This window comes from Papio anubis, chromosome 10, assembly GCF_008728515.1.
Source record: "Papio anubis isolate 15944 chromosome 10, Panubis1.0, whole genome shotgun sequence".
Taxonomy (NCBI): Eukaryota; Metazoa; Chordata; class Mammalia; order Primates; family Cercopithecidae; genus Papio; species Papio anubis.
In genome coordinates, this window is record NC_044985.1 from 124,472,593 (window position 1) to 124,485,948 (window position 13,356).

The window sequence follows — 13,356 nt, forward strand, 5'->3', positions numbered from 1 at the left end:
TCCTGTTGTGCCCGCGCCCCGCCGCCGCCGCCCGGCGCCCCTAGCCCGCTGCCCGCGGCCCGGCGCGGCCGCCGCCCATGGATTTCACCTAGTGCCGGCGGCCATGGCCGCGCAGTGCTGCTGCCGCCAGGCGCCCGGCGCCGAGACCGCGCCCGTCCGCCCGCCGCCCGAGCCGCCGCCCGCCCTGGACGTGGCCTCGGCCTCCAGCGCGCAGCTCTTCCGCCTCCGCCACCTGCAGCTGGGCCTGGAGCTGCGGCCCGAAGCGCGCGAGCTGGCCGGCTGCCTGGTGCTCGAGCTGTGCGCGCTGCGGCCCGCGCCCCGCGCGCTCGTGCTCGACGCGCACCCGGCCCTGCGCCTGCATTCGGCCGCCTTCCGTCGCGCCCCCGCCTCCGCCGAGACGCCCTGCGCCTTCGCCTTCTCCGCCCCCGGGCCGGGTCCCGCGCCGCCACCCCCGCTGCCCGCCTTCCCCGAGGCGCCCGGCGCCGAGCCTGCCTGCTGCCCGCTGGCCTTCAGGGTGGACCCGTTCACCGACTACGGCTCCTCGCTCACCGTCACGCTGCCGCCCGAGCTGCAGGCGCACCAGCCCTTCCAGGTTATCCTGCGCTACACCTCGACCGACGCCCCCGCCGTGAGTCCGGGGCGGGCGCCGGGGCTGCGGGCCGGTCCGCAGGGCGCTGCTAGCAGCCTCTCGCCGCACGGCCAGGCTGAGAGACGCGAATCTGTGCCCTACAGGTGCCCCCCTCCCCTCACCCCGGTGATTCCCAGCTGTTGCCTGTGAGCCCTTAGGACCTTTGCATAGAGGCCGGAGTCCTTCGGGGACACCGGACAGCATGTCACTCAGGGAAGCCTCCCGTTCAAGTGTTCGGTCCCTGCCTGGGGACATGAGCAGCTTCTGTTACCCACCAAGGTGTACATCTGCAGGATCCTGGCACCGAGGGTAGGGCTGGAGTGTCAGCTGCGGAAGGGCCTCCATGTGACCAGGGCCTGCAGATGTGTCCAAGCCAGAGGCAGAGGAAAGGGCCATGGGAGGGGGGTGGTTGTGATGCTCGGTTTGGGGCTCCCTTGGCCAGCACTGGTGGAGTGTTGAGACCAGTAGGCCCCGCGACCCCAACATAGACACACATAGGCTCTGCAGGGCTTGGACACTGGGTACCCACCACTCTAGAGGCTCTGCAAGAAAGGCCAGGTGGCTCAGGCTGGCGCTGTGGCTGCAGCACCCCCTCCACCTCCACCAGTGGGGGTGTGTACAGGATGGAGCAGGGCCTTTCCTGCCTACAGCATGGGGGTTCATACTGCATCCCCAGGTGGTATGGATGGCACACATGTGACACCCAACATATGCAGTACACACACAGCTGTGGAGGTGCTGGGAAGTCCAGCTGTCACTGATCAAGGCACATAAATAGACAGGGTGGTGGAGAGGTGTCAAGCCACAAAGAGCCAAGGTGACATCTGGGCAGGAAGAACCCAGACCAGTGCACCCCTGTGGGCTTCCTGTACATTTCCCAGGAGCCCTAAGCAGGACCTGCCACCTCACCTTCCTCCCAGAACCCCTGTGGGTGTGCAGGCCGCTGGCCAGCCAGCCCCACCCCTGCTGTGGTATTCCAGGGCTCTGACAGGTGGCAAGTATGCCTCTCAGTATGACAGGTGAGAACTGAGGGATGGGCTTCTCCCTGGCCTTGAGGAGACTCCTGCAGTGAGGTTCCTTCATACCAATTCCCAGGTCCCAGCACCCCCAAGGGAGAGGCTGCATTTGTGAATGGCTCCCCAGGTGGGTCCTGAACACCCTGGCAGCCCAGGGCTTAGCAGGAACGAAAAGCCGCCTGTGCCCGGCTGGGGCAGGGCCAGGGCACCAACAGGAAGTTTGGAAGAGATCTGAGAGTGCTGGCAGGGGTCTGGCTGGGTCTGCAGGGGAGGCAGCCCTCCTGGTCTGGGATCCTCCAGGCCGTCAGTGGCCATCAGCTGTGGATTCCACTCGTCCACTCTCAGAAGGTGTTGGGGGCGTCTCCCACTCATGGTCTTGGGAGGGCCCATGCATGAGAAGCAATTCAGTTTGCCTTGACAATCTCATTCCGGCAGAGGGGAGGGTGGGGACAGCGTGCAGGGCTGACTCGGGACGAAGGTAATGTGGCTGTGGTTGGGAGAGGGTCCCCCTCCCAGACTCTGAGCTGCCCTCATTGGAGAGGTCAGAATTCTTGGAAGGAAGATGAGATGGGTGCGGCAGGATAGTGGCAGGAGGGCCCAGGGGTGCGGGCTTCTCAGTGGGGCTGGGGCCTGGCCTCAGCATCTCGGGGTGAGGAAAGCCTCAACAGCTATGGCGCAGATGAGAGGTTTGCCAGGGCATGACCTTAGGTGGGCAGCAGCTGCTGTGAGCACACCCATTCCACAGCACTCACCGCAGCCCCCAGCCTCCAGGCAGTGGCCCCGGCCATCCTTCCCTTAGCCACTCCTGTCCCCTGCCAGCAGGGGCCTCTGGCCTGGCCTCCACTCCCTGCTTGCCATTCCCTGGCCTGGAGCCTGTCTCCTTCGGGGTCCCTCCAGGCGAGGCTGCCTGGGCTCAGGGCGGCTCTGGGCTCAGGTGTGCTACCTGCCAGTGTGTAGCCATCAGGAGGCTCTGGCTTCCCAGCTTCCACATCCCAGGCTCCCTTTCCTGCCATGACCAGATGAGCTGCTGGGAATTTGGACTGAGTGTGTTCTGACTTTGCCTTAGTTTCCCTAAGGAAGCTAAGATAATGCAATGATGGGCTATTCCCTTTCTTCGCCCTGGTGTTAGCTGGGAGATTCCCCTGTCAGCTCCCTGACACAGGGCCTCCTGCCTGGGTTGGGGTCTGGCCCTGATGACACAGTGCAGGCCACACCCTGGGTCACCTGCCCGCGATGTCCCCCTGCCCCGGCAGGCAAGTGAAGGCTAGAGGGTGGCTATTGGCGCTCGATGAACTCAGCAAGATAATCCAGCCATCGTCGCCTCCCAGAGCCTCCTGCCTTCTCTCAGGCTGCTGCCCAGTGGCTAGGGCCCAGCACCCCAGCTGGGTGGCCATCTGCTGATGTGCCATCCTGCCCGCAGATCTGGTGGCTGGACCCAGAGCTGACCTATGGCTGCGCCAAGCCCTTCGTCTTCACCCAGGGCCACTCCGTGTGCAACCGCTCCTTCTTCCCGTGCTTTGACACACCTGCCGTGAAGTGCACCTACTCTGCCGTCGTCAAGGTCAGGAGCCACCAGCTGCCATCACCTTGCTCCCAGGACAGCCCAGCAGCCTGGCCACACCGCCTCCCCCTTGCTCCTACCTGCCTGGACTGTGGCCCCAGCTGCCAGCATGCCACAGTGCTAGCAGGAGCCCACCTTCCCTACTCTATGGGAGGAGCTGCTTTGCAGGGAACAGGGGAAGCTGGGCTGCCTCCAACGGGCCTGAGGGGTTCAGGGTCCTGGACCCAGGGTGAGGGATTGTAGGGGCCCCAGACAAGGGGTCTCCAGACAGAACTGCTGATCTCTGGTGGGGTCTGTAGGTCACCGGGCCTGAGCTTGGCAGCACCCTCTGCACTGGGATGAGGTTTGCAGGCTGGGAGCTCGGGGTTCCGAGTGGAGGGTGGCAGGTCTTTGGAGAAAAGTTCTCTGACAGAAACGTTCCCTGATGGGGATGTAGGGTTTCCTGCTACTAATGTGGGGCAGCCTGACAGGCTCCCTGGCCTGGGCTGTGGGTTTGTTGACGGTGGGGCCTCCTGGTCTCAGTCTGGCCTCCTTACAGGCGCCGTCGGGGGTGCAGGTGCTGATGAGTGCCACCCGGAGTGCGTACATGGAGGAAGAAGGCGTCTTCCACTTCCACATGGAGCATCCCGTGCCCGCCTACCTCGTGGCCCTGGTGGCCGGAGACCTCAAGCCAGCAGACATCGGGCCCAGGTAGGGAGGGCCTTCCGGGCTGCCCAGGCCTCCGGGAGAGCCCCACTGGGGATCTGTGACCTGTGTCCACAGCTGCCCTGCTGAGGACCCCCACTGACCTCTGGGTACTCTGGGCCAGCCCTGCCCCTGCCTTGGTGCCACTGCCAGGGCCCTGTCTGCCAGGCCTTCCCACCCATGTGCCCTCAGACCCAGCAGCCTGGCCCACCCAGTGCCTGCCCTGCAAACTGGTCCTTCCTGCCAAGGCCCCCGCACAGCCTGGCACCCTCACACCTTCGTTGGTGCCTTCAACCCAGAGATAAAATGAGCTAAGTGGCCCCTAGAATGCAGCTCTGCCCCTGCTGTGGGAAGGGCCAGGGTAGCTGCCCACCCAGTGAGGCAGGGCAGGCTGCGGGCTAGGGTGGTCAGCCAGGCTGGATGAGGTGTGGTTGTTACTGGAGCCCCAGGGCAGTGGGAGAGCCTTTTGGGGTGAGCCGGGCTGGGGCTGCTCGGCCTCAGCTGACCCTCTCTGCATGCAACAGAAGCCGCGTGTGGGCCGAGCCGTGCCTCCTACCCACGGCCACCAGCAAGTTGTCGGGCGCAGTGGAGCAGTGGCTGAGTGCAGCTGAGCGGCTGTATGGGCCGTACATGTGGGGCAGGTAGGCCCCGGGGACCTGTATACCTGGCTGACTGGAAGGAGGAGTCAGAGGGGGAGCCCCTCGTCTGACCCCTGGGGTGTCCTGTCCCCATCTCCTGGGGAGGAAGCGGAGCTCACTGCAGGGGCGGGGCTGATCCCCGCTGGGTGGAAGGTGGGGTGTGGGTGTACGGGGTGGGAATCTGAGCCCTGAGGTCTGCCACCCTCACTGCCCTCCCGGTGCAGGTACGACATTGTCTTCCTGCCCCCCTCCTTCCCCATCGTGGCCATGGAGAACCCCTGCCTCACCTTCATCATCTCCTCCATCCTGGAGAGCGATGAGTTCCTGGTCATCGATGTCATCCATGAGGTGGCCCACAGCTGGTTCGGCAATGCTGTCACCAACGCCACGTGGGAAGAGATGTGGCTGAGCGAGGGCCTGGCCACCTATGCCCAGCGCCGCATCACCACCGAGACCTACGGTGCGGCCGGGGAGGGCAGCCACTGGGGGCCCTGGGCACTGAGCCAGGGGCAGAAAGCCCAGCCTGGCTCCCCTGCCATGCTGCAGGTGCCCACACCCCCTGCTTCCCCCGATTCCCCCGACACCCCCTCACCTCTCCCCTGTCTCCGGACCCCATCCAGGTGCTGCCTTCACCTGCCTGGAGACTGCCTTCCGCCTGGATGCCCTGCACCGGCAGATGAAGCTTCTGGGAGAGGACAGCCCGGTCAGCAAACTGCAGGTCAAGCTGGAGCCAGGTACCTGCTCCTCAGGACCCACTCCTGGAACCGGGGATGTCACCCCTCAAGGCCTCCTTGCCTGTCCTTCGTGTGTGCTGGCTGTGGCTTCTCTGTCCCCTACTGTGCCTGGACCCCTGCCAAGGCCAAGCTGAGAGCCCCTCGTCTGGGCAAGGCCTCCCCAGGCTCCCACAGCCACCGCCACCTCCCTGGCTCTGAGCACCAGTCACAGTGGCGTGTGAGTCCTCAGTCTTCTCCGAGGGGTGCCCAGGGCGTCAGTACACATCTGGACATGTGAGGGACTGTGGCCCTCGACCCTTCCTGCTCCTCGGAGCCTGACCACCGCCCCTCCCTGTCCCATGGGACACTGGTGGTCTCGGACGCCAGCCCAGGTGGGTGTTCACCTTGCAGGAGTGAATCCCAGCCACCTGATGAACCTGTTCACCTACGAGAAGGGCTACTGCTTCGTGTACTACCTGTCCCAGCTCTGCGGAGATCCACAGCGCTTTGATGACTTTCTCCGAGTGAGCAGCCCCGTGCCCGGGACGGCCCTGCTGCCACCTGCCCCCAGCCCCTCCCCAGCTCACAGGGCTGCCTGCTCTTCTGGCAGTTGGGGTGGAATTGGCAGGGGCCTGTGAGCCTGGCTGTGACCTAGTCTGCCTTTCTTTGTGGGGAGTGCCTGGGTTGCCACCTTCCCTTCTCCCACCCTCCGTTTGGTCACTTGGCAGGGCCTGTGTGCCAAATGCTGGCTCCGCAATGCCTACTAGCTGCCTCTGCGCCTGCCCTGTGTCCAGCACGTACCTCGGCGCATACCCTGCAGTGCCCTGCAGGCCTCTCGTGGGGCTGCCTGTGCCCCGCCTTTCCAGGCCTGCTGAGGCCCCACCTCTGCCACACAGGCCTACGTGGAGAAGTACAAGTTCACCAGTGTGGTGGCCCAGGACCTGCTGGACTCCTTCCTGAGCTTCTTCCCGGAGCTGAAGGAGCAGAGCGTGGACTGCCGGGCAGGTGAGGCTGACCCCACTGCTGCAGTCAGGGAGCTGTGGGTGTGATGACAGGCGGGGCCTCTGCTGCCTGAGAGGCCGCTCCGCCTGGGGGAAAGGCCAGTCAGTTCACTGTCTGTCCTTCAGTAGACCCTTGCTGGACCATATGGGCCCCAGGCCGGTATGCTATGAGAACAGGGCTGGGGTTGGGGACCTGCCTGGGGGCGGTGGCACAAGGCTAAGTGGGCCGAGTTAGGCACCCCCAGGAAGTGGGCCGTGGAAACCAGGTGTGCAAAGGGCCTGGTGCAGGAAGGACGGGTGATGGGGGTGTCCTGGAGCTGGAAAACAGCAGCCAGCCCTGCTTATGCATCACTTCTAAGGGTGTCCCTGAGGGTCTGAGGGCTTTGGGGCCCAGGAAGGGACTGCAGGGTTCAGACATTGAGGGAGAGGCCAGAATTGCTGGAGGGTGGTGAGGTGCCACTGGGAGGGCTGTGCATGGTGACACCAAGTTTTGGAAGGTACAGCAAGTGCACCAAGAGCTTTTTGTGGGTAGGGGATGGGCACTGCCCTTTTAGAGCAGGAACATCATCTTAAGAGCCTGTTGCCCCCATCCCGCCCCTGCTGGCTCATGGCGCAGGTGGCCTCTGCCAGCACTGAGGTTGGGTTTAGACTACTTCATTGTCTTCCACCCAGGAGAGGCGTGGTTGGGTCACCAACCCAAGCCTCTGGCTCCCTGTACCCCTTCACAGAAGCCCCTTCAGTGGCTTCAAGTGGCAGTGCTGGCTGGAGCTGACCCCGCCTTCCTGAATGGCCCATGTCCCTGGAACAGGCCGCCTGCCTGGGACACACTCAGGGTCTGGGGTCTCCTGGGCAGATTGCTCAGGCAGCCCCTCCCCAGCCCGGGCAGGGACCCCAGGGTCACTTCTCCCCTCCAGGGCTGGAATTCGAGCGCTGGCTCAATGCCACAGGCCCGCCGCTGGCTGAGCCGGACCTGTCTCAGGGATCCAGCCTGACCCGCCCCGTGGAGGCCCTTTTCCAGCTGTGGACCGCAGAACCCCTGGACCAGGCAGCTGCCTCAGCCAGTGCCATTGACATCTCCAAGTGGAGGACCTTCCAGACAGCACTCTTCCTGGACCGGCTCCTGGATGGGTCCCCGCTGCCACAGGGTGGGTCCTTGAAGCTGATGGGGGTGGCCCAGGGGCTGGGGTGCAACAGCAGCTCAGCCCTGACCTGCCCCCTGCCCTGCAGAGGTGGTGATGAGCCTGTCCAAGTGCTACTCCTCCCTGCTGGACTCGATGAACGCTGAGATCCGCATCCGCTGGCTACAGATCGTGGTCCGCAACGACTACTATCCTGACCTCCACAGGGTGCGGCGCTTCCTGGAGAGCCAGGTGCAGTCACCTGCCCAGGGGAGCAGCCTGGAACGGCCTAGCCATGCGGAGTGGGAGTCCCACCCGACTCCCTAGTCTGAGCTGTTGGGGCAGGCCAGGCACATTCTGGAGAATGGGGCGGGGAAGATGTAGGGGTCTGTTGGGAGTGGGGGCGTGCACCAGGTGCAGGTGCCAGAGGGCAGCCTGGACTCCACCAGTTCTTGGAGAAGCTGTGGAAGGGACCAGCTGGGAGCAGGAGTCTGGGGTCCAGGCCACCTCAGCCTGCTGGGCCCTGGGCCTTCAGCGTCCAGGTCTGGGCAGAGGGGATGTCCAACCTCCTCAGAGAGAACCCAGAGCCCTCAGGCCCGTGGGCCCTGGCTGCCCTGTTCCCTGTATGTGCTCCCTCCAGCCCGGGCTCCCTGGAGATGGGGACTCCATGGTCGGCCTGGAAGGGTGGGGTGGAGGTTAGAGGCTAATGGCAGGCCTCCTGGACACCAGATTCCAGGCCACAGCCCTGATGATGAAACTGGGGAGCCAGGGGTAGGAGAGCCGCCTGGCCGGTCTGGCAGGGTGGGCTGGCTCGAGGGGCCTGGGGAGCCCACCAGTGTGACCGAGTAACCCTCCTGCAGATGTCACGCATGTACACCATCCCGCTGTACGAGGACCTCTGCACCGGTGCCCTCAAGTCCTTCGCGCTGGAGGTCTTCTACCAGACGCAGGGCCGGCTGCACCCCAACCTGCGCAGAGCCATCCAGCAGATCCTGTCCCAGGGCCTGGGCTCTAGCACAGAGCCTGCCCCAGAGCCCAGCACGGAGCTGGGCAGGGCTGAAGCAGACACAGACTCGGACGCACAGGCCCTGCTGCTTGGGGATGAGACCCCCAGCAGTGCCATCTCTCTCAGGGACGTCAACGTGTCTGCCTAGCCCTGTTGGCGGGCTGACCCTCGACCTCCCAGACACCACAATTGTGCCTTCTGTGGGCCAGGCCTGCCATGACTGCGCCTATGGCTCTGGCCATGAGCTCTGCCCAGGCCCACAAGCCCTTCCCCTGGGCTCTCCCAGGCAGGGAGAATGGGGAGAGGGACCTCTTTGTGTCCGGCAGAGACCTGTGGACCTGGCCTCCCCACTCCCAGCTCTCTTGCACTGCAGGCCCTGGGGCCAGCCCGCACACGCCATGCCTCCTGTCTCAACACTGACAGCTGTGCCTAGCCCCGGATGCCAGCACCTGCCAGGTGCTGCCCCTGGGGCAAGGGCCCCAGCAGCCCTACGGTGACCGCCACACTGTGCCTTACATCTGCCAGGGGCCCGGGCTGTGCTGTCCCTGCAGCACGCCTCCTTGCAGGGATCTGAGCCACCCTCCCCGCACAGCCCTGCACCCCGCCCCTGGGGTTGGCAGCCTCAGTTGGCCCCTGGCAGAGGAACAAGGACACAGACATTCCCTCAGTGTGGGGGCAGGGGACACAGGGAGAGGACAGTTGTCCCTGGGGAGGGCCCCCTGGCCCCAGGCAACCTTAGCCCCTCAGAACAGGGAGTCCCAGGACCCAGGGGGAGTGTGGGGAGCCTGTCTCTTGTGGCTTCCTGGGGTGGGAGGCACATGGGCACAGCAATATCCTAGGGAAAGTGGGAGGTGGTGCTGGTGCTCTTTCTAGGCCCACCATGCTGGGAGAGGCGGACGGGGCCTGGGGCTCCAGCCTGGGACTGCTGCGATGGGGTATCACGGTGATGGTCCCATTAAAACTTCCACTCTGCAAACCTGATCTCCCTTCCTCTTTCTCTCGATTTTTGTCCTCTGCATCTTCCCGGCTGTGTAGGGTGGGCTGGCCTGCTAGGACTTGGAACCTGCAGCTGGTCAGGAGCTGGGCGTGGCCCCCTCCTCTGATACACAAGCCTGAGAGCAGGCTCCCCGAGTCCTGCCCAGCCCCTTGGCCGGACCTCCTGGGCCTGAGTAGCCTCTGGATGTCACAGGGAGGCCATGTGTCACCTTCACTCTGGGCCTTCACCTTTGTGGCTTAAGCCAAATCCCAGCCTCAAGTGGTGATCCTGTCCCAAGATGGGTACCAGGTGACAGGCATGTTTGGTTTTGGAGAATTGAGATTTCCATTTTCCCAGGCGATAGGTGTTGCTGCTTTTCAGAGTCCCCAAGGATGTGGTGCCACCATCTCAGTGCCACACACACCTGGCCAGCATGCCGTGGCCCAGAAGCAGTACGCCTCTTCTCTCAACCCACTGGCCAGGCCCAGTCACAGCTCCACTCCACACATGGCAGCCAGGAAGTGGGGAGGGCAGGAGGTGTTGGGCAAATAACCCTGACACCATCACCATCCAGTCCCCAGCCACCAAATGTCCCACTCGCCCTCTTCCCTGTTCTGGATGCCCCGCCCCTCCCCAGGGCAGACAAATCCCCCTCCAGTGGCGGTAGCAACTCCAGTCTAGGGTCTGGGGTCGTCTCTGCATGTGTTGCTTCACGTACCTTCTTCACATCAGGGCTGCGGGAGGCGCCACCCCATCCAAAGACCTAGGAACTAGAAGACCGTCACTGCTCCTCACACCCAGGGATAGAACGACTGCAGTAACCCCTGTGAAAGGGGTGTGGAGGGCACCTGGCAGTCCCTGCTCCATGGCCATCTGAAGTCTTGCCAGGCAGGCACAGCCAGGGCCCCTGTCTGGGAGTGGACACCCCACTCCCCCAAGTCGTGCTCTCTGTGGCCTGGGGTTCCAGCCTCGCGAGGACCCCTTTCCTGTTTCCTTCTTGGCCACGCTTGATGGTGTCCTCAAAGGAGCCTTCCTCAGTGGCAGAACTGCTTTCTCAGCCTCTTCCCTGCCAAGGTTGTTTTCAAGTCCCAGTAGTCACAAACTTTCATCCGGGCTCTTCTTTCTTTTGCAATTCAACTCGAAATGACTCTGTGGTCTGCAGGTGACTCCATTCCAGGTGCCTACAGCCACGCCCACAGCGCCACCTCCGGACACTGCTGAGTTGCGCACCTCTGCCTGACACCTGCCTTTGGGAAACTCAGCAGCAGTGCCCAGCATCATAACCTGGGGCGTAGGAGGGCATCTGGATCCAGGATGGCACCCTCGCCACAATCTGTCCTGGCTCTGTACCTGCCCGTGGGGTGCACAGGAGGGCTCTTTCAGCCTCAAATCCTTGCGTTCCTGGCCTTCGTTCCTTTTCCTCCCAGCTTGCAGGTGCAGATTTTTTTTTTTTTAGCTCATCGCTTCCTTGTAGTCCCTTGTCAAATGCAGCCTCTGGCCAATATTCAGGCCAGGGTTGTTTCCCAGCCTCTCCACTAGACATGCACACTTAGCTCACGATCTGCCTTATGAGTCATCACCGTTGAGCTTTACCAAATGTTTTGCCCCACCTAACAGCTTGCCAACATTCCAAATCCTGGCAGGTCACATGTTTTGTTAGCACAGCATCCCTCTTGTAGCAGCCAGCTTCTCTATTAGGCCAAGTTATGCTCCAGCTAGACAACTATGAGGCACAGATGTCTCACCCAACAAAGCTTTCTCATGCTGCAGGCCCACCTCAGGCTGGCAGGGGAAGGGTGGATTCTCTTCAATGTGACCACTCTGGGACCTATACTGATGGGATAGAGATCTCGAATGTTTCCAGGCACTTTGCCAGGGATAAGAGAGCTGTTGAGGGTCTCACACTGGCAGTGGAAGTTCTGAAGGGCCTACAACCACAGGGGCTGCAACCCCACCACATGCACAAAAGTGGGGGTAGATGGCAAACAGCACTAATGACAATGACAGAGCTGAGGCCAGAATGTGAGAGAGATCTGCATTTTGGGGATTCGGGCCTAGCCAGGCAGGTAGGAGGAGATGATGTTCAAAAAGGGAAAACAAGCTTGATGAAAGATTGGTTTCTACAGAGACAGATTAGAGAACTGAAGCCTGAGGCTGCAGTGAGGGAGACCCATACAAATTCCTAGGCCCTGGAGGTCCAAATAACGTTTTCTAAGTCCCTCAGGCCATGACCTATTCAGTCCAGACTTGTCTCCCAGAGTGTTTCTCTGCCATCCCTACTCTAACTAGGACTTATTGGTGGTGCTTCTCTCCTAAGGCCAGATGCTTTGCATAGAACACTAGGGAACTTCAGGTATAAAGGTAAGGCACAATTGAGAATCATCTGCCCAGGACAGCAACACAGTGTGAAGGAAAACAGGCCACTCAACCCAAACCTGAGGAGACAGAGGCAACAGAAAAATCAGAAAAGGACTTTAGAACACATATAATCAAAATCTCAGACCTACAGGGGACTTTTGAAATAAACTATAACATAGGAAGAGGAACTTGTGAAACAAGAACAGGTAGTTTATAAAAAAGAACCAGCCAGAGACCCCAGAAATTTTTTTAAAAGCAATTATTAAAAAATGAAAACTCAGTGGAACACTGCTATGGTTTGAATGTTCCCTCCAAAATTCATGTTGAAATTTAATTGCCATTGTGATGGTATTAAGAGGTGGAACCATTAAGTGATTAGGCCATGAGGTCTCTGCCTTCATAAATGGATTAATGTCATTATCAGAGTGGGTTCATTATCATGAGCATGTGTTGTAAAAATGAGTTTAGCTGTCTCTTGCTTGTGTGTCGTCTTGCTCTTTCATCTTCCCCCATGGAATGGTGTGGCAAGAAGGCCTTTACCAGATGCCAGCCCCTCGACCTTGGACTTCCTCCCAGCCTCCAGAACTATAAGAAATAAATTTATTTTCATTATAAATTACCCAGTCTGTGGTATTGTTATAGCAACAGAAAATAAACTTGGGGATATTAGGTCGTGGAGAGTTTAAAAAAAAAAAAAAGTTCCAATCAATCAAGGCATCCTCATTCTCAACATGGCCTGCATTCTACCCTCCAGGGGTCCCCTCCATGGCCCTTCATCTCCCCCAACCCCACAACTCAGCCTCATTTCTTTAGCCATTTTCTCCCCCACATCTCTCTTCCCTTCCCATCAGACGTTTGCACCCTGCAAGCTAAGCCACCTCAGGTAGCCATGCCCTCAGGGCTCTAACCCAAGCACCCACTACGGTGTTTTCACCAACAAAGACTGTCCTTTTACTAAGAGGAATCTGATGTCAGCTGTTAGTCTCCCCCCCTCCCCCATCTCTCCGAATAATCACCTGGTCAGACAGAAGCCCAAGAGCAGGGACATGCCAGCTAAAGGTAGAGCTTGGCAAGGGTGTCCACGGAGTGGCCTGGCCCAGCACAGATCTAAGGGGCTTTTAACAGGCACAGGCAGAGTGCTAAGGAGATCACTCCCACCTACCCACCCATCCAGCCAGGCCCAAATAAACCTCTCCTTGTTCTAAATGAATGAGCAAACAGAAAAATTCCAGTGTGGAGGGAACACAACACCCACAATGCAGAAAATAGCCCACATCTGAAATATGCTCACCTCAGATAACCAGTCAACTCTGGAAATTATCTGCATAATCCTCATAATAAAATTGAAGAACACAAAACCACTTCATACCAATAGTTCGGAAAAAAATTCCTGTAAGGAGCATGTACCCTATTTATTTATTCCCACTCTGTTTAATTTACTAAGCATGTATTATACTTATGAGAAAAAAAGCTCAATCTAAAATATTGCCAACAAAGAATCCATTCCTCATGTTGCAGTGAATGAAGCGGGCTGAGGTCAGCATGGTTTTATGCTGGCTGCCCCAACTCTAAGGAGTTGATGTGTCTTACTATTAACAGTGGAGGATGTCCAGGTTCTTGGCGTTTTGAATAAAGAATTGGACAAAATACACAAAGA

The 13,356-nt window shown here is 60.3% G+C and overlaps 1 protein-coding gene across 3 annotated transcripts; it reads left to right on the top strand.

The window, feature by feature from the left end:
- RNPEPL1 (arginyl aminopeptidase like 1) lies at window positions 1–9,346 on the top strand. Of its 3 annotated transcripts, none has more exons than XM_021924228.2 (11): window positions 1–628; window positions 3,065–3,205; window positions 3,744–3,895; window positions 4,414–4,530; window positions 4,752–4,987; window positions 5,148–5,261; window positions 5,652–5,764; window positions 6,137–6,245; window positions 7,189–7,386; window positions 7,469–7,611; window positions 8,220–9,338. In XM_021924228.2, exons 1-11 carry the CDS (start codon window positions 104–106, stop codon window positions 8,511–8,513), a joined length of 2,142 nt encoding a protein of 713 aa, XP_021779920.1. In that variant the 5' UTR covers window positions 1–103; the 3' UTR covers window positions 8,514–9,338. The 3 variants fall into 3 exon arrangements, with proteins under 3 accessions (XP_021779920.1, XP_003908218.1, XP_009181762.2); XM_003908169.3 differs by having other exon boundaries at window positions 2–628; window positions 7,156–7,386; window positions 8,220–9,346; XM_009183498.4 differs by having other exon boundaries at window positions 2–592; window positions 7,156–7,386; window positions 8,220–9,339.
- Window positions 9,347–13,356: the final 4,010 nt, after the last annotated feature.

What these genes read in the sequence shown, in the direction of transcription:
- RNPEPL1 (XM_003908169.3), top strand. Translation starts at nt 104, where the DNA reads ATGGCCGCGCAGTGCTGCTGCCGCCAGGCGCCCGGCGCCGAGACCGCG. An exon ending in CCTCGACCGACGCCCCCGCC is followed by an intron (nt 629 to 3,064) that starts GTGAGTCCGGGG and finishes TCCTGCCCGCAG; the next exon opens with ATCTGGTGGCTGGACCCAGA. An exon ending in CCTACTCTGCCGTCGTCAAG is followed by an intron (nt 3,206 to 3,743) that starts GTCAGGAGCCAC and finishes GCCTCCTTACAG; the next exon opens with GCGCCGTCGGGGGTGCAGGT.